Source organism: Peromyscus leucopus, chromosome 7, assembly GCF_004664715.2.
Source record: "Peromyscus leucopus breed LL Stock chromosome 7, UCI_PerLeu_2.1, whole genome shotgun sequence".
Lineage (NCBI taxonomy): Eukaryota > Metazoa > Chordata > Mammalia > Rodentia > Cricetidae > Peromyscus > Peromyscus leucopus.
The window spans coordinates 23,421,021-23,446,497 of NC_051069.1; the positions used below are offsets into that span (position 1 = coordinate 23,421,021).

A 25,477-nucleotide genomic window follows, 5' to 3' on the forward strand; every position below is an offset into this window, starting at 1 on the left:
CTCCTCTGTTACCCTTTCTCTGACAAGACAAAATGCTAAGGGCCAGAAGGCCAAAAATACTAAAACACTGTCTAAATCTCAGACTCTTACAATGAAGTTTCCAGAAATTTGGCCACTGTATACCTGGCTAGCTCCAGCCTCCAAGTCACTGTTTAGAGAATCTGGGGGGGGAGGGGTCTTTTGTTTGTTTGGTTTGTTTGTTTTTCAAGACAGTGTTTCTCTGTGTAGCCCTGGCTGTCCTAGAACTCTCCCTGTAGACCAGGCTGGCCTCAACATCACAGAGAACCACCTGCCTCTGCCTCCCCAGTGATGGGATTATCTGTTGTTCTCTTATGTCTACTGTCCCTTTTCCTTTTCCTTTGGTCGCTTTGGTAGCCTAGAGATTCAATTCCTATGTCACCTTAGTTTTGCTTTGCTTTATTTTACCCTCTAAAATTAGTTAGTATTTGATACTAGTGAACCGTCATTCCATATGATGTAAGTTGTGACCTCCTGCAATGCATCTTTATCAAGGTAAGACATAAAGTCTTCCTACAGAAAGCTACAGCCAGAACCCCTGGACTCCATCATCTCAACATCATTTGGCCTTGCTGGGTTAACATTTGTCCATGTGCCAGGCATGAGAAAATAATTTGCTAAGTGTCCTGTTGGTGACATTAAGAAGCCACTTGAGCTATTCAGGTGATTTTTGTCTGGAAGCAGGCTCTTGGTCACTGATTTCAGTTTATTGAAGCTTCGTGGAGGACTTCCATATAGATCTTTTCAGTCCATATTCTTAGCTGACTTGCAGTTACTACGAAGTTGGATAGAAAAGAAATACAGTGACTTCAGAAGCTACCTGTCATTCTGGCTTTGTGTCTTTTTTACCCTGCCTTTCTCTCAAGTAGTAAAATCAGTTGTTTGCACAGCCTTATCTTTTCTCTTCTATGGAAGGTTCAGCAATTTCTGAGTATAATTGTTTTAAATTAGGAAAATTCAATTTTCTCTAATGTTTTCACACTTAACTCAGTTTTGGAAGCTGTGTGTTCTTTGCATTATCTCAAACATTTGGAAAATGAACTCAGCTCAGCTTCCCTCCTCCCTGTCCTCAGCCTACCCTGAAGCATGTGACCAAAGCTTCCAGACTGGCTTCTGACTCAGTTTTCTCCATTCTAGAATTCCCCCTAGATTGACCTTCTTGGGGTTCAGTGACCACTCCATGGCTCCGATGACACTCCACCCATGAGCTTCTCTGGCTTATGGGTAAAATACCACCTGCTTTGTCCTCTTGTTCCATGAAACAGCCTCCTCCTCCCCTCCCTCCTTCCTCCACTCCCTCCCTCCCTCCTCCCCTCCCTCCCTTCCTCCCTCCCTCCATCCCTCCCTGCCTCTCCTTTTGCTCCTTTTCTTTCCTTCAAGAATTTTTCTGAGCTTAGAATGAGTCCATTCCACCCACATTTGCACCTGCTGAAAATCCCATGGCCCCGCCCCAAAGCCATCTGCATGTGAAGGCTAGAGCCAGTGTGGCGCTCCTCTGCAGTGGGCTTCAAGCGCCTATTGTCTGTATATTCCAGAGAATGTTTCTCTGACTGTCATTTCAATGTTGCCAGAACCTTTGGAGGCTCAGTTCTGTGTCTCCTACTATACCTAGACTTGAGCCTTATGTTTAGTAAATAAGAAACTCTTTTAAATGGATACATGTTATCACTTAAACCTCAAAGAGCAAAATAACCAGATAAATTCATGGAAATGTTTTTTTTTTTTTTTTTTTCTTTTCAGCAAAGCCCAAAATCACCTATGTAGAGAATCAGACGGCCATGGAACTAGAGGAACAAGTCACTCTTACCTGTGAAGCCTCAGGAGATCCCATCCCCTCCATCACCTGGAGAACTTCCACCCGAAACATCAGCAGTGAAGAAAAGGTACAATGTCACCCAAGAGTTTCAGGGCTATGGAATGCAGACTTGAAGCATCTCAAGTCTACCCCAGGCCCAGTTCTCTTTGGCACATGGCAAGATGGTATGTGGTCACCCGTAGCCACAGTAGGTCCTGCAACCTCCCTCCTCCAGCCTGCCTGGTTGTGGTCTACTCAACATCCTCTCGCAGTGGGATGGACTCTTTCCCTGTATGGATTGCCAGGGGCATGTTGGTAGTGGGCTTGGTCACGTTAGATGGTTTGGGGAGGAGGCAATAGTGAAATTCTGATCCAGGCTTGTGGAGCTGTGAGGACCCAGGACAAGCAAGATTCTGGGGCATCAGATGATGTTGCCATCAGCTCAGACACACCCAGAAAAGTGTCTCCCAGAAACAATAGGGATCAGGATGAGTCTATTAATTCTCTTCCTCGCGTCTCATATACTCACGCTGTATGCACGCACTCTGTGCACAAAAGCTTGGTTGCCTTTGTGTCTGCCTGTATTCTTGGTCACATTTGGATTCCATTTTGTTCTAAAGGCAAAAATAATTAGCAGTTTCTAGATGATGGTACTTAGACCTGGGTTCTGTAATATACTCACCAAAGTTTAAGAATGTGGTAGTAACTCCCTGGCAAGTTAAATGACTGAGAACATTTAGCTTTAAGGTGTATGGATCTGTAGATCATTGGAAAACTTTCTTTATTACTGATAATATATAAATGTTATATTGGCGTGACCACTCCACATCATGTAGCCCATTGCTACTGAGTGGGCCAAAAAGACAAGAAGAATGGGCTAAGTTGCAAAGCAGTGTAGATATCTTTAGGAAAAGCAGCACGGTAGAACACATGGCCCAAAATTAATTCTGAAGCACTATACAAAGGAAAAAATAATGGCTTTATGGCACCTCTCCAATATTATTTTGCATCTCCTGTAGTAATAGGCTTTGTTTTAGTTTGCCAAAGCTTGGTTACCTACTCAAGAGTAATAGCCATAGCCTTAAAGAGGATGTATAATGGATTGCCTATTGACCAGAATGTCAAAAATGATAGATATGCCCTCTTCTGCCAGGCTCAAAGAAATCTCTAGAAATAAACTGAAAGAAAGCCAAAGGGAGAATATTAAGTACCAGGGCTCAAAGTGGAATTTGCATTTGAGGAACCAATTTCTACCTCGGTGACAGAAAACAAAGCAAATTCTAAAGGAGCAGAAAGCTCTATTCCAAATAGTCCATTCCTCGTTTTGCAAGTTTTGTACCCAGAGTTGAATCCAACTTAACAGAAACTCAACTGAGGAACTGCTAAATATTTTTGAAGCTCGCATATGCTGTTTGATCTGCAAAAGCCAGCTAAATTAAGAAGTGAGGTGTTTACTTCAATAATTTCTTTATCGACACTGGAATTAAATTCCCAGCTAAGACTTCAGCTTCCTTTGTGTGTTACATGGACCCAATGTACATTTCAGGGCTTAATCCACATGGCCACTGCTTGGCTGGTCTTTCTATATTAGATTTCAAAGTAGATTTGTCCAAGTGACCCAGTATGTATCTCTGACCTACCGCGAAGGACGAAACATCTATTTCAGATGAATGACATTTTTAAGTTCTGTGTCTTTTCTAGAAATAGCTCAACAGTTAAACTGGACAAGAAAGATTATTAAGATTTGTGCCTACTTGGGGCTTGTCTTTAATAGGTTGGCACTTCTGGCTTGTACCTATGATTTCATTTTTATAAAATGATAATAAATAGCTAGGAACTAATATGCGCTCACATTCCCTAAATATTGAGACTGAAGATATCATGAAAAAACCATCTCAAACCCAGTGGGACTGATTTTTTTTTTTTATCAATTCAGTTTTCTCTATGGATCGTCTGTCTTGATCTGAGATAACTATTTAAGCCCAGCACAGTTCAGATCACAGTTTATTTTACTGTAGACTAGCTTCAGTTTTGCTTGAAGTGACATTCATGGAGCATGAGTCAGTCAATGTCAGAACAAGTCCACCAGAAAAGTTCACCATGCTACCACATCAATGTATTTGCTTAAATAAAATCTTATATAAGAAAATTTGCCGGGCGTGGTGGCGCACGCCTTTAATCCCAGCACTCGGGAGGCAGAGGCAGGCGGATCTTTGTGAGTTCGAGGCCAGCCGGGGCTACCAAGTGAGCTCCAGGAAAGGCGCAAAGCTACACAGAGAAACCCTGTCTCGAAAAACCAAAAAAAAAAAAAAAAGAAAAAAAAAGAAAAAAAAGAAAATTTTGCCACTTTGCTCATTAAATATTGACATCAAAGAATCATCGATGCCAATCTGATACTATAGATGGCTAGTAATGATGAAACATGGTCTGCCAGTGAGCAGGTTGTGTTCTTGTTCCAGTCATTTTCACAATGGCAACCGCCCCTTGCATTTTATCCCACCTAAAGTTGCATTATATATAATTATGTATTGAGATCACCAGCACCACTGAATTCTAAGAGTGAAGAAAACCATTTCTAAAATCGGGATGCTCAGTTAAGCAGGTCACAAAGGTACCAGTTTAATCTAATGAGTGAAATAGATAACCCCCCACAGCGTTAAGTCCCATAGAGCTGCAGGCTAAGAGATCACTTTGGAAGAGCCTTTTTGGGCTTTGTGAGTTCACCTGGCTCGCTTTCTGGTATCCTTGCCAAGTCACTCAGCCCCCATCTGACATGTTATGGCTACAGTATCACAAAGGGCTGTCTTCTTTCCCACTACTTGGAACCCTCCACCTCTGCCACTCAGAATCTGAGTCACTGGAACAGAAGCTGCAACACTTCTTCCTTTATCAGACACCCAGAATTTTCCAGTTTCTCATGTCATGATTTCTATACCCTTCACCCTGATAGTTGTCCTATAACTTGATAGTTTCAGTTCACTAGCACTCAATAAAACCTTACCGTCCCCCTGTAACCGGGACAGATCTCAGTGGGGTTATCATCTTGACCTAGACACATCATGTAGTCAAAGTAGCATTAGCCCTTGATTCATGTCATATCATAGTCACCTAGAATATGCACTTCTATAATATGGACTCCATTTAGGCGACTTATCTCCTGTTGCTTTCTCGTGAAGTTGTTCGCTTGAGCAACAATGCAGAACTTTGTGTGTATTTCACTTGTTGCAGCTTTGTTTCTCAGCCATGGTCACTTTGGCCATTTAGCAAGACTCTCCCTTCACTGGGACTGCTTTATGCATTGCAAGGTATCTGCGATTTCTCACCACCCCCAATCCCAATAGCCAGTTGTAATCATTACTAAAACTCTCCCCATCTAGAAAACTACTACTTCAGACCATCTTTCAGTTGGGATTAACTGTTCATGGAGATTGTTACTTACAATTCTGGAAGTTGGAGTATTTCCGTTCAGATTGATCCCCTTATCCTGTATCTGCATGTTGAAAGTAATGACGTAGGGCAGTCAGTGGTGACCCTAGCACTAAGCATAACATTAAAGTGCAGGTAATTCAGCAGCTTTCCCAATGCAGCTGTCCTAGCATTTGTGTTAGCATTGCCTCCAGACTATGTGAATCCTTATTCAAAATATCTAAGTCACTGCTGAAAATATCAACTGGGACAAGGTCTAAGTTCAGAGATCTCAGACTCTTTCTGAGTCAGTTGCTCAGAAAGTGACAGACTTGGTGTCATGGTGAAACAGTGCTCTTCTGTAGTTCTAGTAGCTTTTGTTTGAGGTTCAGGTTCCTTTAGCAAGGGGTGTAAGTGGATTAAAGCAGCTTTGTCTTTCACGCTATTGATAGACTGTAACACTGCCCTTCTCATTGGAAGAGGAAGGCAAGAATTTTACCTACAGACCTGTAGTGACTTGCTAATAGAATATCAGAATTGTTTTTCCTTATAAAAGGAAAGAAGGAATGAATTCAAAATGAATATAATCATACCATACCTTTGATTATGTCTCTGGACTGAGTCTCATTGTGGTTGGAGAAAGTCTCATCAATCCATTAAGCTTCAGCAAGTGGAGTTGGTTTAGGTTAGCAACTATTAATAGCTAAGATGAATGTGATTGTTTGGAGAATTGATATCCAAAAGTTGATGTATTTCTTAGCAATTATTGGTATCGTGAGAAAAAAAAAGAGGAAAGTAAATATCATTGCGGGTTAGTGTTCACATGTGTGTGAAGGTGTTTGTGATACTTTCGAAGGTTATGCATCTTTGTCATGTCATTCCTCATCCTATACAGACTCATCATAAATATTGCCAGGTGTCTGAGTGTTGCTAAATTCCAGGCACCATTTACATACTGAGTGAGACCCAGGGATTATTATCTATATACTCAATCCCTGGCATAAAAAGGCATCCATCATTTGCTATTTGAATGTTTCTGTGCCTTGAGATGACTCTAAAGAAGGGTGTATGAGTCCTTCAGTATTAAGAAAAAAGAGGGGTGAGGAGCTGAGACCAGATCAGACAGAGTCCACAAATAAGAGAGACCTTTTGAAATTCTGAATTCTTTCGAAGCCCAACCTTTCTTTTCACTGGGGAGAATTCCTGATTGGATACAAGCTCAGTGCCCACTTTTAACCCTCAGGAAATGCTTTGCACAGAGTGATCAGAGCCTGACCTAAGATGTGGGCAAATGTGTATAGGGAATGCTTAATATGAGTGAAGAAGTGCTTCGCTTTAACCTACACACATGTAAACTACTAGAAATGTATATGGAGTAACAAAAATAAGGATTGAAACAACCAAAAACTAACATTTGGAGCATATTAACCATAGCCTAATTGTTTCCTGAGTATAGAGATTTGAATATAGATTGCCTTCAAGTGGGCCACATTTTTACCAAATTGTTGGAGCCAAGACAGACATTTGATACATTCTACCAGGCACAGAGGGAATAATCAGGCTACTAGAAACTAGTGTCCCTAGCAAGAGCTTATTTATAAAGCCATAGAACACTAGTGGTTTGGAACTGAGACACTGAAGTTTCCAATTTGAAAACAAATAATAATATATGATATATCCCCGCTTTTGTTTTTGTTTTTTTTAAGTCTTGATGACACAGCCCTGGCATGTGACAAACAAGCTTTCTAGCATTGTGGAATTGTCAACTACAGCTGACATGTTGGCCCACTGTGACTTTGGTCTATGCATGTTCTCTGTTCTCACTTCCTCCTTCATCCCAACATCATGTAATGTGACCCAACATCTCCACCCTCCTGTCTCACAAAAGCGCCTTGTATTTGATGAACTTACTGTTTGCTAACTCATTCACATTCCCTGTTTCTAGCATCTTTTGTGTCCTTTGCCATTTGAACATCAAGGACAGTCAGTCAGGAATGCCACCCAATGACAAGACCAATACAACTCAGATGTCTCTGACTCAGAGTTTGAAAATAGAGAAGTTAAGCAGAGTAGATTTCGTGTGCTGCATAAATGAACAAATCTAGCCTTGAGCAGAAAGTTCCCCAAATCCTCTTGTGTGACTTTTCTCACTCTCTCATGAGTAGCAAGTTGGATGGGGAAGGTCCATGTTTCCATCCAAATGCCATCTGGGACCTTTCTAACTTTAAGCAATAGAGCCCCACTGTCACCACCCAGGATTTAGACTCCTCAACGCTTCCTGACCCATAGTCTCAAAGACTTCATGCTCACACACTCATTGTATCTCTCTGCTCCTTGCTTTGTCCCTTTGTGTAATAATAATAATAATAATAATAATAATAATAATAATAATAATAACTTTGAATTAAATGCATGCTGAGTTGCAAAGTGCATGGGCATAAATGGCTTTAGTGTATGTGTGATTATCTGTCTAAAACATTTAGGGGAAAAATCTACTCTCCAAGAAGCCCTTGATTATTTGATAAGAATGGATAGTGCCCTCAAATATTTTGAAGACTGTTTGAGATGCTTTGTATAGGAGGAGTTGAGTATGTCTGCTTATATCCATATATATGCAGAGTTCAATTCACCTTTGATTTATACATTTTAAGGTGCATAAGACGATAAGATGGGGGGAGCTGAACTTCAGCTAACTTCTGAATTAAATTGGGGGGATAGTCATATCATTGAAAGTGGGCCTTGAAAAAATTTCTGAATTAAAAAGACACTGCATGTGCACGGAATGCAGTATGAGTTCTCTAAAGCAACATGTGACATTTTACTGCCTTCTTGTTGTGTTTTATATCTTGTTCTCTCCAGGCTTCGTGGACTCGACCAGAGAAGCAAGAGGTATAGCTTACTTGACCACTAGCCAGTCTCTAGCTCTGAAAGCATTTCAGTTTAACTCACCATCACAGTTAATAACCAGACTCACTAACCTAGTGAGCACTTTAGTTAAAGCTTAGGTCCATAGCAGTAGATATCACATAGTAATAGAGTCATCTTCTAGGATGAGCAAGCAAGCTGTGTTGGGAGTGGAGGAACAAACCCTTACAATTTTTTAAAACAGGACCTTATTCTCTTGCTGGTGCTGGTAAAATCATACCCAGGTAATTGTGCTGATAGAAATAAATTGCCCCAATTCCCAAGCCAGGCATTTTGAAAGAATAAAAAATTTAAAAAAAATTGAACTCTCCTCTGGTGGCTGTGGCTCTGGACCATAAAGTCACAGAGTGAGTGATCTAAAACCCACTCAGCCCTTTCCTTTCCAGCTCAACTCATCTTGTTGCTCACTTATTTGATAATGACTGGCCTTGGTAAATGATCACATTGCATTTCCTGTCAAAAGCCATGCCAATGACATCCTTCACTGGTTTCCCCAAACCATTCAATGTATCTGTTATCTTTAGGGAGCATTAAACTTGTAAGACTGGAGTGATTTGGCAGAAATGGGCTTATGTTTGTAAAGTCAGTAGCATTTAGCCTTTGGAACTCCCCTGTCTATTTGCTTCAGTTTAGGAGACATGGGGCTGGGGTTGAAAACTGAAGCTAAGCATTAACCTTTCTATTTCATTGCTGTCCTTGAAGACCCTTCATATAATCATGGTCACCAGTTTTTACCTGGTTTGTGTAACTATAAGTGACCAACTGGAACATAACCACCAGTTGGCCTGGGACTAGGGAGATAGAGCTGTGTCAGGAACGTGATTGCCACACAAGGACCTGATACTGATCTTCAGCGTTCATATTAGAAGTGAAGCATTGTGTTTTGTGCTTGTAATCTCAGCAATGGGGAGAGACACACACATGGATTGATGGGGATCATTGGCCAGCTACTCTAGCCTAATCAGTGAGCCCCAGATCCCAGTGAGAGACTCTTTCTTGAAAAACAAGGTAGATGGTTCCTGAAGAATGACACTTGGGTTTGACTAGCTTCCACATAGACATACATATGTGTGATGCACACACATGCACATATACAGATACCACACACACATACACACACACACACACACACACACACACACGTGCACACACACGTGCACACACATGTGCACACACATGGATCAGGTGCCTTTAGATGAGATTCAAAAATCTAATTTGTGAATGCCTCCTATTACATTCCATTTTGTGTCTTTCTTCAAATCCAGTAGTTCAATAGGCTCTATAATTTCAATTCATTAAGTCTACCTTCTTAGTCTTCCTGGGTGATAACCATTCAGAACACATAACTCCTGTGTTCAGGTCATAACTATAAATATTGAATGCTGCTTAATATTTAAAAGTTGTCCACCTGTCCCCTGGCAGGGACATTCATGTCTGCACCTGAGCAGTCTACCATTGTCAAATCTAGTTCATCTTTGTAATGTGCCTGCCTTCCTTGATGACATGACATAGGGACTGTAGCATGTCCCCACTGAAATGCTTCCCTCCTGTGCCTTTGAGATCACTTAGTGTTGTCATAGGCTGGATGTTTTATTGCCCCAAAACTATGGCCCCACTGGCATTGGGAAGGGAGAGAGGAGGGGCTAACGATGGGGCCAACTTCTGACTTCCACAGCTGCAGGGCTCATTCTGCTTTGCTGTGTGTTTCTTCCCCTGTTGTTCTGATCAGGGCCTGGCTTGAGGAGTCACTGAGATTTATCAGGGAGCATTAAGGAGATTTTAAATGGCTAATCATTGTAAGTGGAAATAATAGGTTTACTCCCAGGAAAGCACACACCCCCAACTCCATTTTCCAGAAGTGTCTTTTATCTTGAATGTTTCACTTTGGACATAATTGACTTTCAAGTGAATGCTGCCCATTGGGGCTCAGACATTCTGTTTTATCCTGTTGGACTCATTCAGAGATGAAGACCATAGGCCAGAGGAGCGCAAAGACTGGCTGGCTTGTGTTGTGACCAGGTTCTTTCTGGATGCTCTGAAAGGCCAAGTGCTTTCATCTGGGAAAAGGGAGAACTGCTTTGCTGAGAATAATTAAAGTCGCAAATACTGTTTTAGAGAGAGAGAAGGGTATCGCTGTAGTATTCTTGTTTCGCTCTTACCTGAGCTCACTGCTTCCTCTGAGAGAGCCAGAGTGATCAGCAAGACTTTTGGTTGGAGTGTCTTATGGTTGTGTTCCTGTGCCAGAAGAAATTATTTCAGGATGAGATAACCCAATCCCACTGGAGTCTATCGGTGTATCCTCCAAGGAATGACTGGACAGCTGGTGAGGAATCCCATCATCAAACTTGCAGTGAGCCACTACATAATAAGAAATCCCTGTAGAGAAATCCCTACTGGTGTGATGACATCATTAAATGACAGAAGTCTCAAGCCCCTGTAGAAATGTAGGCAGGGAGACCAGATTTTAAAAATAAGTTTTTTTTTAAAAAAAAAAAAAATGTGTACAGCTTTTCCAGGAGCTTGTCTTCAGACATTTCTGAGCAAATGTTGTTCATTCCTTGCTTTTGTGCTAATGCTCTTACCTGAGGGACTCACCTTGCCTCCTTTCCACATGGTCATGTGCTCTTGGATTCCTAAGAATTACATATATTGCAGGCCCTGGACAAGCCCGATCTGGGTCACAAATCATCACAGTTCATCCCAAAGCTGATAAGACCATGTGTGGACCTTCAGTCCCTTCTCCCCTCAATTACATTGTGCTTTAGGCAGAGAGGAATGACAGGCGAATCAGGCCAGCTTTTGAGAGATACCTTCAAGAATGACTTCATGCTCTCAGTGTCCCTGATATATATAGATTAATGGATGAAGATTTTGTTTGACATGTAAAAAGACACTAAGATGGACCACTGTCAGCCTACAAGAAACAGAGTCCTGGGATCTAGCATTTCCAATAAACTGGATGTCTCTAGGCTCTCTGAGACAGTCTCCTGTCACCTCTCATTAATGTGTATCATCTCCTAGGATGCAGCTTCTTGACCAACAAGCCTCCCCTATTTCCAGGTCAAATAGGAACACCAGGGCATCCATCTCTAAGAGAAGGAGATACACAATGCCATAGGCACAGATGATTTTCCTTGTTCCTTCCTTCCCTTGTTGGAAGCATGTTTTAGCTCCCAGATATAACTCAGATAACAGAAGTGGATCTGATCACTGATGGTAAAGGGACTTTGTGCCATAGATCTGCTAAGAGTGCTGTACAAGGCCAGCACTTTTTTTTTGCCAACTTCCTGGACTGACTGATAAAGGACATTGCAATTCTCCCCCTCCCCCTAGCTTCCAATCCAGCATATTGATAGAAACTGAGGTTATGTGTCATTTAATTCTCTGAAGACCAACCTGAATGCTTGGCAGATGCTTGGCACCCCCTCTCATCCATCTCTACTGAGAATATTGTGCTTACACAGAATAGGGCCCTTCTTCAGTTTACCTGTTCTCAGGGGACTCTGGTCCAGGGGCACATGCCTGGACCCTTTCAGGGCTAGTACCCCTTTTGCTTAGAATGTCAAGGAGGGAACTCTTGCAAATATCCCAATACCCATTGCCTAGAGATTGTGTGCTCATTCATTTTTTAGCAGTCCTTGTGAGTCTAGAGACTCAGTAAACTAATGGTAGCATCAAAGAATAGGGACGGGTGTAGACTTTGGTACAAAGGATCCTGGGTGAGTCTGTGACTCTCTTTGCACTATGTTTCAAGAGAAGGTTCTGTTGCTTTCAGCTCAGGAGTGCCTGGGCTTTGACTTGTCTCCCCAGTAAGAATGAAGATTGTCGAGCATCCAGGAAAGAGACACATCTACAGGAAGGATGTGTCTTGCATAACTTCTTACATTTGGGTCATTGGCATTCCCTAGCACACATGCACACACCGTGGAACTGGGTCTGGGGGAGTCAGACTAGAAGGAAAGAACAGGGGATAGTGCGAGTCTCAATTTGTACCACCCAAGCCTTTTGCTTCCATTTTAATACATCCCAAACTAGTCTTGGGTGACCTCACTATGCCCCAAATCAATCGAGTCCCATTTGTTGTTTGAACTATGTTGAAGCTCCCACACTCTTCCCCATTATGAAGTAGGTGAAGTGAAATTAGAGGTTGACATAGAGAGAAGACTAGACACTGGTCACAGACCAGCAATGACCCTTGTCTCCTAGACTCACCCTGCTCTAATTGCCCCTGCCCTCTGCCTCACCTCAGACTCTGATGCCATCCCTTTCCTCCCGGCAGACTCTGGATGGACACGTGGTGGTACGCAGCCACGCTCGTGTGTCCTCTCTGACCCTGAAGAGCATCCAGTACACAGATGCTGGAGAGTACATCTGCACTGCCAGCAACACCATCGGCCAGGACTCCCAGTCCATGTACCTTGAAGTTCAATGTAAGGAGTAACTAGGGAAGGAGTCGGGGGCAGGAGCAGGGGGAGCAGTGAAGAATCAGGATGCTGGAGGCAGATTAGCTTCAGCTTCTCTAGCAAGTTCCACCTTGTTCATTCCCTGAGGCTGTTGGTCCTCAAGTGTTTCAGAGCTGTGGACCCAAGTACAGACATACACACACACACACACACACACACACACACACACGCACGCACGCACGCACGCACGCACGCACGCACACACACACACACGCACGCATGCATGCACACATGCACTATCCCCAAGCTTCTCAGTAGCTACCCATGCTCTGAGTTTTCTCAAGCAGAACATGTACACATGAATTCCAAAATGTCCCAGAGCTCTACTGGTCCAGGAACCCACTCTGCTTTGGGTCATGCCTGCCTTCCCAGTGCCAGAAGACAGTCTGTGGGTGTTCCAAGAAAGTGGTTGCTGTTCTGATGATCATTGTCATTCATTGCAGATGCCCCCAAGCTCCAGGGCCCTGTGGCTGTGTACACTTGGGAGGGGAACCAGGTGAACATCACCTGTGAGGTCTTTGCCTACCCAAGTGCCACAATCTCCTGGTTCCGAGATGGTCAGTTGCTGCCAAGCTCCAACTACAGCAATATCAAGATCTACAACACCCCGTCTGCTAGCTACCTGGAGGTGAATTGGGGCATGGGAAAGGGCAGGGTGGAACAGGCCCTGTGATAATGGGGAGGTTCCCATCACTTCTCCTGCTTCCCTGGCACATCCTGAACTGGGGAACATTGGATGGAGAAGAAACTGAGCCTCCTCTAGGTCCCCATCCTCAGCTTCATTGGTCCTGACCATGTGGCTAGGCTGGGACTAGGAAGTGGAATGTGCCTCTTCTGTGAGCCACTGGGTTCTTTTCACTGGGATTGATAATGAGTATATCACCAGATTTATTCTTTACTTACTGTATCTAATAAATAAATACAAGTGTGGCCATCCATGGGACATTTGTAACCCCCGGGCTCCTTCCTTCTGTAGGTAACCCCTGACTCCGAAAATGACTTTGGAAACTACAATTGTACGGCAGTGAACCGCATTGGGCAGGAGTCCTTGGAATTCATCCTTGTTCAAGCAGGTAGGTGCCTTCATCGTAACTTCCACACCAGTGAAGGGGCAGAAGACAGATCCAGGCTCTGAAAAGCCAGATGGTCAAGAAGCCACTCAACGTGTGAGAACTCCAACCACGGGATGGGTTGAGGAGAGTCTGAAGTCAGCTAGGAAAGCGGTCTCTCCAAAAGCAAAGATTCTTACTCTTAGAAAGGATCCCCAAGAGGGATCAGAAGCAGGGGACGTATTTCCAAGTGTAGTCTTGGGCCACACATGTGACCTGGGTGTCCATATGTGTTCTCGTAGACACACCGTCTTCTCCATCCATCGACCGGGTAGAACCCTACTCCAGCACAGCACAGGTGCAGTTTGACGAGCCAGAGGCCACAGGTGGAGTGCCCATCCTCAAATACAAGGCTGAGTGGAAGTCCCTGGGGGAAGAAGCATGGCATTTCAAGTGGTACGATGCCAAAGAAGGTGAGTCTGGGGCACACCCTCGAATTCTGCTGACCGTGTAGGTAGGGGACGTGCAGGATGTCACCGTCCGCCATTGCATCCAGTTTCCTCCAGAATTAGGAACTCTCCAGCTAGAGTTAGATTAGGGCCATGTCTCCATAGAGTTGTTGACCTTCTTGTCCCTTGCTGCTTCCGACCTCATGACCTCACCAGGACAGGCAGAACCGGTCAGATGCTTCCTAGACAGAAGATGTAATTAGCTGCTGAGCTTAATGGGAAAAGTGGGTGCAGAGCATCGTCCCTGCTCTGTTCTCGGCTTCTTCTCTGATGACTCCTGGCCATCCCTGCCTGGTGTCTGTACCCAGGGGCTTTCATGTACTGATGACAGTAACCAGGCCTGCAAGATGACAGATCTACCCTGAGTCAATCCTGTTTTATCTTTCAAGTTAAATCAATCCAGTGATGTCTTTCAAGATTAAATCTAATCTCTCTCTCTGGCTCTGGCTCTCTCTTTCTCTAATTCTCTCTCTCTCTCTCTCTCTCTCTCTCTCTCTCTCTCTCTCTCTCATCATCATCATCATCATCATCAACATCATCATCATCAAGTATTCTTCCGAGATCATTCTCCACCTTTATTTTTTTTTTTTTTACCCTGAAACTCTTAAATTCAGTTAGGCCAGCTGACCAGTGAGATTCAGTGACCTGTTATCTATCTGTCTCTAGCCCCCCAGTACTAGGGCTACAGCGCATACCTCCATCCTCAGCTTTAACATGACTTCTGGGATTTGAACTCAGGCCTTCAGGCTTTCATGTATGGACAACACATACTTCACCCACTAAGACATCTCCCCAGCCCCCTCTCTTAAAATATCACTTCTACTTATATTTTAATTATGGTAAAATCCATATGAATTTTGCATTGAGTCATTTTTAAGTATATAAGTCAGTAGCATTGAGTCACAACCATCACTTCTGTCCATTTTCAGAGCATTTCCACATTCTAATTCCTTTCTCCACTTCCTTCTGGTCCCTGGTAACCACCATTCTACTGTCTTTCTCTAGCTGATTTCCCTAGGGTCCCCTTGGGAGTACCTCATATGCCATTTGTCCCTTTGTGTCCACTTATTTATTAACAAATGTTCTCATGGTTCATCCACATTGTAGCACATGTCAGCATTTCATCTGTAAGATGGGGTAAATACCCCATTGTTGGTCCTCACTGCATTTCATTGACCCATTCATCTGTGGTGATAAGTCGTCAAGGCTGCTTGTGACTTTGGACTCTTGGTAATACTGCAGGTGTGAGCATGAGTCTACAGGGATCTGTTTATCTCCTGCTTTCAGTTTTTCTACATGTTTGCCAAACAATGGTTGTGTTTAATTATGTGGAGACCCACCACCCTATTTTCCACCGCACCGTTTTCCCTGTACACAGCCCTTCTCTTTTAATCTGCCCCATATTCTCACCACAGCCAACATGGAAGGCATTGTCACCATCATGGGCCTGAAGCCTGAGACAAGGTATGCAGTACGACTGGCGGCCCTCAACGGCAAGGGGCTGGGCGAGATCAGTGCAGCCGCTGAGTTCAAGACACAGCCAGTCCGTAAGTACCGCCAACTTCTCTGTCTCTTCTCCACAATCACCCTCTCTCTTCCTTCTCTTCAGGGATAGACAGGGACCCTGAGTTGTCCCCATGATAGCTCAGAAGATAGCTTCTACCCTTTGGGTCCCCATGTTTATAGTGGCCCACTTAACTCTCTGGTTCTCGGGGATGGCTAATCTGCACTCCTTCCATCCCCCAAATGGGTGGAAGACACTGTTCTAGTGGGTGGCCTACTTGATTAGGATAGCAGCCGGGGGCCACCACTGGCCACCACTGGTCAACTATGATGAAGAGCTGAGGGAAACAAACAGGGCGTATGGAAGGAGTTGAGAGAGTTGCTTTTGGAGCCAGGCCACCGAAGCCCCTGAGCACCCTGGAGCTTGAAGGCAGACAGTAGAGACAGTGACTGCTCATGTCATGTGAACTGGGACTTTTCATGCACGGACAGTATTAAGTCATAGAGAGGGAAAACACAGAAGAGTCTCCTCTATGAGGAGGAAGATAGCCCCGCCATCCCAAAGGGGCCCTGGACTGACCTGATTCTTCCTTCCCAAGATGACTCCTCGGACCATCTGTGCCTCAAGGACTCTTTCAGGCGAGCGAGCGGCTTTCCCCAGGTTCCACTCGGGGCGGCCTCTAGCTTCTCTCTGCCATTCCCTCCATCCCTAAACCACGCTTGCCCAGCTTAGCCTTTGCTTCCCACAGCAGCCAAGCTCTGGACAAGCCTTGCGCTGGCCATGTTCTTCTCCCGTCCACATGGCTGCCCCTCACCCCACCCCCCAGGATCCTGGGTCCCTCCAGCTCAAGAAGATGCTGTAGAAGTGGTCTCCTGGGTGACCATGGAGCTCCAGGCTCTCCCTGAACCTCTGATTTAGTCCACACATGAGAACCCTTTGCCTCTCTCTCTGAGAAGCCTGGGAGCCTACAGACAGACCCCCTTTACCTTTCCCCAGTGATAGCAGGGCCACTCTCCTCTTCCTGCAGCGAGTGTTTCTTCCTGTTTGAAGTAATTTGATAATTTGAGTTTCAGCTCCATGTGCTCTGTGGATTCTGTTCATTTCTTTTACATCTTATTTTTTTTCCCCCGGGTCTGTCTCTTGGCTTTTCTTTTCGTCTGTGTTCCATCCATGGGAAATGCAGATAGCCCTCCTCCACGTAAGTGCCTCTTCATACCTCATTACCTGTTTCCATAGTGTTAACATCTAGTCCTAGTTCATAATTTAGTTCTGGCCCCTTTTTTTGTCCCCTAGAGGCTGAAGTAGATGATGTTGTCTGAGCCCTAACCACACTGACCTTAGTCTAGCTGCGCCTTCGTTAACGTATATAGGTTACTCCAAGAGGCTAACACTACTATTCTAGAGCATGCAACTTCCGTGTGTTTTGAAATTGTGCTTATTTATTAATTCTTGTGTGTAGTCATTACTTGGTGGAAAAGATAAGGTTTGCCGAACCGAGCATGGTAGAAATCTGCCGATGGACTCTGAGTAACGAGCTCATAGCAGCCCCTCGCTTTTAGGCCCAGGACCAGAGGTGTGACACCTGCCTCATGAGGACCCTGTTCCAAAGTGCCAAAAATAATCTTCCTGTTTGCTTTTAGGAAGTAAAGGAACGGAGCCCGCATGCTTCCTGGCTTATCTGTTAGTTGGTAGAGGAGGAGGAGGAGCAGAGCCTACCGGTGGGAATCCCTTGTTGAGTTGGCGTCCAGATAGATGTTGGTGTGCACTGTGTCCTTCAGGCAGCTCCCTGTGGTCGGGTGGGGAGGGGGCTGAGCCCTGGGTTCTTGTCAGCTCTCTTTATTTGCACTGGATTACTTACGGTGTACATTTCCCTGCTGGGAACAGACTGGCCAGTTAACTTAGTAACTACCCAGTATAGTGTGGAGAGAGGGAGAGATTCCCCATGGGAGTGACACCCTGATTATGTAAACTGGCAATATAGGATACTGAGAACAAGGGAAACGAGAGAGGAGGCAGCTGCCACAGAGAGTAGAATTGGCCTGACCCCCTCAGCCTGCTGAGACACCCACCTCCCAATGTCACTTTGCCAAGGCTGGGCTCTTCCTTCCTATGCTGAGTTCCTAGAGAACAGGGAGAGGACATACCTGACAGACCCGGAAGGAAAGATGTTCAGGAAGCTGTATGCAGTTCGTAGAAAGCTGCTAGGTCCTGAAAGGCACCCCAGGAAACTTATATTTATAAAACGTATTCCAAAATATTGCAGCAACAGCAAAAACCAAGTAGCTGAGTGTGGATGTCAGGCGATCAGCCAAGCTGGTGTCTGGATGCGTCAGCTAGGGGAGGCATCAGAATCAGGGTCTGTGGGAGTGAGGGGTGCAGGTAGGGAGCAGTCAGGTAGGACTGACAGCTATGCCCCAGGGGAACTCTGAAGAGAAAGCTCTTCCTTCTGGATCCTTCCAGCAATCCTCAGCTGCTTCCTCCAGGCCCTTTTCTACGGGCAGTGATCAGTGAGTGAGGACCAGCCCCGCTAGGTTAAAGAGAGGGAGGCCTAGATGAGTCTTGCTGTTGACTGTCTTCCCCCCCAGTGACTACAACTGACTCAGAGGACCTGGTCTTGGCCCTCGAGGTCACAGTAGTTCCCTCTCATTGCCAGCTGGGGCCTTATGTAGATAGGATTGTTGGGGGGTTGAGTTTGCTTCTTAATACAGCAGAAGGTACGTTTCAAGTCCTGTTAAAAATTATGTGTTTAATTAAATTTTTTAATTTTAGTTTTAATTGTTAATTTCTTAATTTCTAAGAGAAGGAAGCCCCCAGACTTGGTATTTTGTTGTCAGTAGCGTGAAAGTAGATGATTAATGGAGACCCTGAGCGTCCTCTAAAGAAAGCTGTGGCACAGTGACCATTAGCACAAAAGTCAGTTTTCTCAATCATATAATAAAGGTATGGTTTAAAGAATTAATAAGCACGAGGCCTTAATAAGCATAAACTTGACCCCAGCTTTTTGGGAGGCTTAGGCAAGAGGACCATAAGTTCAAGGCCAGCCTGGGCTCCAGACTGAGTCCCAGGCTAACCTGGGTAACTTGGTGAGTCCCTGTCACAAGATAAAATGGAAAGAGAAAGGACTGGTGACCTATCTCAGCAGTGGAACACTGGTCTAGCCTGTGAAAGACCAGAGCTTCAACCCTGCATACAGGCAGAAGTGGAAGAAGGGAAGAAGGGAGGGCTAAGAAGAAAGGGTTTAAAAGCAATCTTTTTCTTGACAAGCAGAAGTGAAGTGCAGTCGTAGAAGCGTGTGAGACTATCAGCATGGTGGTCTGGTAAACATGGGAACAGCACACTTTCTGAAGAAACCTCAACGGGGTTTTTCCTTGCAACCTCGTAAGCCTCCCCAAGTCACTGAAGTGCAGGTCTGGCCCAGGAGTATCCTGGCCAGTGTTAGCCGCCAGACCCCTGAGTTGGGAGGTGTTAGTTGAGACCAGCGTTTGGCCTTAACTAACTGTTGAAGTTCACTGAAGTGTTTCAGTAATAGAGTTGCCCTCTATTATAGAGAGCTCCTTAGGAAACCTCTGCACAGTCAGGGGCATAGGTTTATCAGAGGCAGGGATGAACAGGCAAAACTAACAAAAGTCACGTGCCTGTAGAGGACTGAGGTCTCCCAGCTGCTAGATAAAGCATGGTTTAGCTCTTTGAGGGTCCTCTGTGTACAGTGCATGGAGGTGATAAGGGAACTGTGACTCTAAGCAAACTAAGCTCTAACCAGGGTAATGTTCTGTTGCATGTTTTCAACTCAAGCCCCTTGGCTATTAAGCTTGGGATCTGAGTGCCTCGGGAGGGGCTGCTGCCCTGCCAGAACTGTTTGCCTGAATCTTTTCGCTCTGTCACTGAACTTTTTCCTCTGTCACTTGTAGAATCTCGTGGCCTGGATAGTACTTTGGATTTTGCGTCTGTGCCAAGGAACGAAATAGAGTATTTCGAGACGTAGAAGTTGCACGTTTTAAAAGAGATGTCTTGAGATTTTTATCTTGATATGTTGTCCACTCTGTGACACATTCGAGGACATCTACATACATTACAATTCCTGTGATTAAGATGCATAAGATTTCAGGCCTTTCCAAAAAAAATATGAACAGTTACACAAACATCTTAAGACACACACACACACACACACACACACACACACACACACACACACTGTGAGAGAGACTTTTACCTTAATTAACTGAGTCACCTATTCATGAAAGTTTAGTAACCAAACTGCTATGACTTCAGGGACATTGACTCTGGGCTTCATCAGATACCTGGAAGGTCCTGGAAAACCAAGCCCTGAGCATTGATTCAGAACTGCCCATACACTGGTGCTTTTCCATTTTACCACAGAGCTCTCTGAGGAGACTGTTATTGTTATTGCTGAAGGACAACTTCTGGATATTTGTCCATCAAACACCAAAGATCCATTTAGTGTCCCAGTGTGGCAGATGTACAGTCTCTACCCATCCTCCGTCCTCTATAGTGAAGGGTAGTTAGGGCTGTATGTGAGGACGCTGCATCTTTAACATTCCCTTTCTCTGGGAGAGCAGGAACGACGCCCAATGTTATTTGTCTTACTCTTTCCCATCAGTGTAAACAATCACGTTCTCTAGGGAGGATTTTTGGAAAGCAGCCATCTTTCCAGAGGCTTCTGTATGAAAACTGGCTGTACCCAGCCACTGAAGATGGCCAATTCTGTCTCACTCAGTTATTGAAGTTAAAGAGTGAGATGTATAGGTTTTGCTAATTGTATCAGGTATCGGGTGGGGAGGTGCTTAGTCAGTAAAGTACTTGTTGTACAAGAGCGGGGCCCTGAATTTGATCCCCAGCACTCGCTTTAAAAAGCCAGGTACAGCCGCGTGTGCCCGCAATCCCAGGAGGAATGTAGAGACAACAGGATTTCTGGGACTCAATACCTAGCCAGTCAGCTTAGCTGAATCAGTGAGCTCTAAGTTCAGTGAGAGACCCCATCCTAAAAAATAAGGTGGCTGAGGGCAGGAAAGAGAGCTCACTGGCTGTGAGCACACGCTGCTCTTGCAGGGGTCAGGGTTAGGTTCCCAGTGTCCATATCAGACAGCTCCCAGGCACCCCTAACTCCAGCTGCAGAGGATCTGATGCCCTCCTTTGGTCTCCTCAGGCACCTACGCTCATGTGCACACACACATACATCTACTGACAGACATACACATATGCATTTAATTAGAAATAAAATATTTTTTAAATAAGGTGGAAAGCAATTGAGGAAGACACTCAACAACTCTGGCCTCGATATGCACACACCAGGGTGTGGATGAGCATACATTAACACAAACATGTACATACACACAAAAGATACGTAGTGCACATAGATACATGCCTATCTATAAACACCTATCCGACTGTGACATGAAAAGCCGGTCTCTCCTTACTCAGGTTCCCATTAAGCTGAGGTCCAGGTGCCTGCCCTCCCGTCCCTCAGAGCTTATGGGCACAGGTGATCCTGCCCAAGTGGCTGTGTTCAGCCAAGGTTGGAGGCCTCTTCAGCTGGTCCTGGCCAATTCCTTACCTGCATGACAGACTGAACAAGGTCTTGGGTCATGATCTGTACTTAAAATAGAGACCTGCATGCTTTCCAATAATGTGTCAGCCACCTGTTCCATGCACAGTTTTTCCTCTTTCCAACTTTACTTCGAATCTGCTCCTCATACCAGCACCCCAGGATCGCTACTCCTGGGTTGTTTTTTGTTTTTGTTTGTTTGTTTTTTTCGGTTCAGCATCTGTATGCCTCCAGTGATCTATTTTTCCTTTTTGTTCACCATCATTTTTCTTTCTCCAGTGGCTCCTGCTAACTCTTCCACCCTTGTTCCATTGTCTTCACAAGCTAGTGAGTATTGCTTCCTTCACCCATGTCCCTTCAGGTGGCTTCCCACCCACCAGGCTCGTCTGCCTGAGGTTATCTGCTTTCCTGGGCAATAATTCAGCTCTGGTTTAATCAGGTTTTAAAAAGAAAAGCCAAGGGAAAGAGAAATAGGCCCAGGGCCTCTCAGGCCAGACCAGAGAAGAACTTTGCTCTTCCTAGGAAGCCCTGCAGACAGCTGCCCTGGGACTGCTTTGGTGGCCGTATACTTGTGATGTTATTCCCAGCAGGCCAGACCAAAACTGATATTTGGAAAAGCCAAAGGAATTTACCAAGAAAAAAAAATCTGCCCTGCCTGCAGGGTCATATAAAATGCTTGGAGGTGTTGTGTTTTCCCTCTTTATTTTAGTTGGACTCAAACACTGAAATTAGATAGTGAGGCCTGTAGCTTTCACTGTATCTGTGAGTGCATAGACTTCTCACAAATATTTGTGGGAAAATTAACAGTGCCTGCTCACAGATGGGCCTGGCGATAGGTATCCGCACAAATTACTTAACCCTTTGCAAGTGAGGCTTGCTGATCTCTGTTCTAAAATCAAATGATGAGTCCCCTACCCACCCTAAAGAAAACAATGACAATTACAGTGTTTCTCAAGCTCTGCTCTCCTCCCCCTTGATGGGCATTACTGAGCCAGCAGGCTATGAACTGGGTCCTTGCCGGTCTCTGGCTTCTCTTACTGCTCTACACTTTTGTTCCTTGAATCCCAAGGAGTGGAGAAGGCTCCAGCCTCTCTACTCTTTGGAAAGTCGAACTTGGCTTTCTAGCAAGGGGGTAGGGGGTGGGGGTGAGATAGTAGGTGGCCGAGTGACTGGTGTAATGCCAGCATCATCTCAGAGCAGCACACAGCAGCATGCCCTTCCTGGCTGGCTTTATTCTCCCTAATACTGCAGACAGCTCCAAACTGAAAACCCTCTTCCCATCATTTCTAATAAGAAGCATTCCCACGTCTCATTCCAAGCTATGCACTGTAACAAAAGGAGTCCAGACTTGGGAACCAGACTGCACTGGTTCAAATTTTTGCTCTCATCCTTCTACCTGTAACTTCATGACCACAGATGAATTCCTTGGCATTCCCAAATCTCAGGTCTCTTGTTTCTAAAATGAAGGCTAGATTCCCCTTTACTGTATGGCTATTTGTGGGGAAAAATATGATTAAATAAAAATACACAAGATAATGTGTCCAGCATTTAGTAACTGGATTTATTAGAAAGAACAATTGAGGGTTCCAACATTTCTTGCTGCATGAGTCCTTTGTCAGCAAAATCTCTGATAATCACTCTAAAATATTTATATTAATATTGATAAATCAGGGAGACAGGATGAGTCCCACTGTCTCTGATGCATACATATGTATATATACATGCACACACTTGTATGATATATATACACACTTAAATGCGTGCGCAGTTTGTACTTATGGGTATGTAAGTTTTGTCTCCCTTCTTGCCTTCACCTTTTTGTGCTCTTTCTGCCCTTCATGTTTCCATAGCAACCTGGCCTCTTCCTGCCCTTGCAACCACAGACCTGTCTAGTGAGTACAGAGCCTGGCTGCTCTGGGCAGCACCTCTGATTGGACGTTTGTAGTAGCACAGCCTATAGTTGGGAGTGCATGGAGGCTCCCATCCTTGGATGCTTTCCTAAGCATGCTGTCTGTTTGACCAAGAAAGCAAATGAAGCCTCCATTGAAAGAATGAGGGCTGATCATTTGTAGGAGAGTCTACACTTGAGGAGACCTTTCCAAAGTGACACTCCGGTTAAAAACAGAAAGGGATTAGGAAGACCTGAGTGGGGGGGGGGGGACAAAGAATGGCAGCTCCTTCTTGATATTTTACTGTCACACACACACACACACACACACACACACACACACACGACAACAACAATAAGGCTGAGAAGAAACCAGAGGAGGAAGGGCTGCTTAGAGAAAGGTAGAAGAAGCTGTGCCCCTGCCAACATGGCTGCCCTTGTCCCACTGCAGAGGACATCCTAGAAGGAGCCACAGCCCCTTCCTTCTGCCCCTTACCACTTGGTGCTAGAAAAATAATAGAACAAAGCCATCCCACCACCCGCTAGGGTGATAGTGCTGGACTTCACTCCTGACAGTAGAACCCAGGGGCCAGCTGCCTCCCCTCTACCAGCCTGAAATCCTGCTGAGTCAGCGCTGAGAGCTTCCAGTCTGGCCTTCATAGTGTGAAGCCCCTTGCCTAGGCAACAAGACTGTTTGTACATAACTACAGGTCTTTCAGCACTGGGCCGTGGGCAGGGCTTTCAGCCTTTACCACCTTTCTGGATGTATGGAGAGCTTGTCCTGCCTCCTTCCAAGCAGCAGTCAGAGAAAGCAGATGACAGACCCGCAAAGCTCTGCACCCCAGCAAAGGCTTTTGATACATAATTAAAGAGGAGAGATGAGAGATTCCTGGTTTCAGTGTGCTGCACGGAGTGGTTCTTTTCTTCTCTTGCAGAACGCAGCGATGGTCTGCTTTCTTGGTGTTCCTCTGTGTGTGTGTGTGTGCTGCGGTGAATTTTAATTCCTGATGCCTTTGAGGTTTGCTTCTGTGAGCAGGGCAGAACAGGGACAGTGAGCCAGGCTCCTTTGCATGCTTTCACGCTGGTGATGGGTTTGAGGACTTTGCTGTTTGTTTGTGGTATTTTTGCATTTGGGCAAGGAATGCAGCTAACAACACCCTTTCTTCTACAGTGTCTCCCTGTGTCCTTTTTCAGCCTGGTGCTGTACGTGTCCCAGGCAATAGGAGAAAGCTACTTGACCCATTTGCACAACCCTGTCCAATTTGAGACACCTCTTTGTATCTTGGTCTTGTCTGTCAATGAAACACAGTCTTGGCTCCAGACTTCTCCTGAAAGAGGAATGAAGTATTTCTCTCTTGATATTTCATTTTTAAACATCAGGCATTTCTACCCACAGATAAGATGCTTAGTCATGAAATCTGATAGCAGGAATTTGGAGACTGTTTTATTTTAAACTACTTGACTACTGACCCAAATCATAAGTCCCAGTGGATAGTGAGATAAAGGAGAGGCCGTCATGACAGGCAGGAGCATGTATTAGTGTGAATGCATTCTTCCCCATCGAGACAAGATGGAGAGTATGTGAGCTGCAGTGGAAGGGGAACAGAGTAGACAGGACCTCGCAAAACTTCATCAGTCAGATAACACGGGTAAAAATAAATAGTATCTCCTAGGTGTGGATGCGCATTGTGTGTGCGTGTATGTATGTATGATGATCTGTTTGTAATCATAGGTAAATTTTTTATAAATAAAAGCAAGAGGGACTGCTTTTATTTATGAAATAATAAAATAATAAATAATAAAAATATAATAAATTTATATATAATATAATTTTATATAAAAATATATTTTAATATAAAATATAAAAATAATAAAATAATAAAAACATAATCCCAGTCAGGTACCCTTGGCAAGAACCTGTGTCATGATAGCCCATAAAATCATGCACTCTGTTAGCTCACAGTGGCAAAGGGATATAGCACCTAGCTAAAGCATTTCCTTCTCGTTATTTTTAGTCAGCGGCATACTTTCAGAAAGATAGCTTTGCCTCCCATCTTTGCCCTTCTCTCTTAACCTCAGCTGCCAATAGCTAGAACTTGCCCCCAGGCCTGTGAAAGTTACGATAGGGAACCTAAGAAGTTAGGGTCGGTTTTTTTAATCCCAAACTGCCAAAGGAATGTAGGTGAACTCAAACAGGAAAACCCTGGTTTACTTTGGAATTCTCAAACCCCTTTCTTATCCATGCAGTCTTGGCAAATCCGAAGGTGTCGTGGGACCAGTCCATATGTAGTCAAGTGTATGTTTAATGTCTCACTCTCTGCCTGTTGAACCAGGGGCTGGTGTCTGCTCTTTTGTATC

The 25,477-nt window shown here is 44.6% G+C and overlaps 1 protein-coding gene across 18 annotated transcripts in view; it reads left to right on the forward strand.

Annotated features, from left to right (window-relative positions):
* The window catches only part of Ncam1 (neural cell adhesion molecule 1), a 298,966-nt gene that overhangs the window by 245,774 nt on the left and 27,715 nt on the right, over positions 1 to 25,477 (forward strand). For 3 of the 18 annotated variants that reach the window (XM_037207507.1, XM_037207508.1, XM_037207510.1), the window contains exons 8-17: positions 1,759 to 1,901; positions 8,078 to 8,107; positions 12,423 to 12,573; positions 13,050 to 13,234; positions 13,583 to 13,679; positions 13,958 to 14,128; positions 15,580 to 15,711; positions 16,852 to 16,866; positions 21,511 to 21,558; positions 23,082 to 23,123. In XM_037207507.1, coding sequence (XP_037063402.1) covers positions 1,759 to 1,901; positions 8,078 to 8,107; positions 12,423 to 12,573; positions 13,050 to 13,234; positions 13,583 to 13,679; positions 13,958 to 14,128; positions 15,580 to 15,711; positions 16,852 to 16,866; positions 21,511 to 21,558; positions 23,082 to 23,123 — 1,014 coding nt within the window. Of the gene's footprint in view, positions 1 to 1,758; positions 1,902 to 8,077; positions 8,108 to 12,422; positions 12,574 to 13,049; positions 13,235 to 13,582; positions 13,680 to 13,957; positions 14,129 to 15,579; positions 15,712 to 16,851; positions 16,867 to 18,379; positions 18,383 to 21,510; positions 21,559 to 23,081; positions 23,124 to 25,477 lie in introns of all 18 variants that reach the window. The other 15 variants (XM_028864880.2, XM_028864889.2, XM_037207513.1 and 12 more) reach the window with 7 other exon arrangements.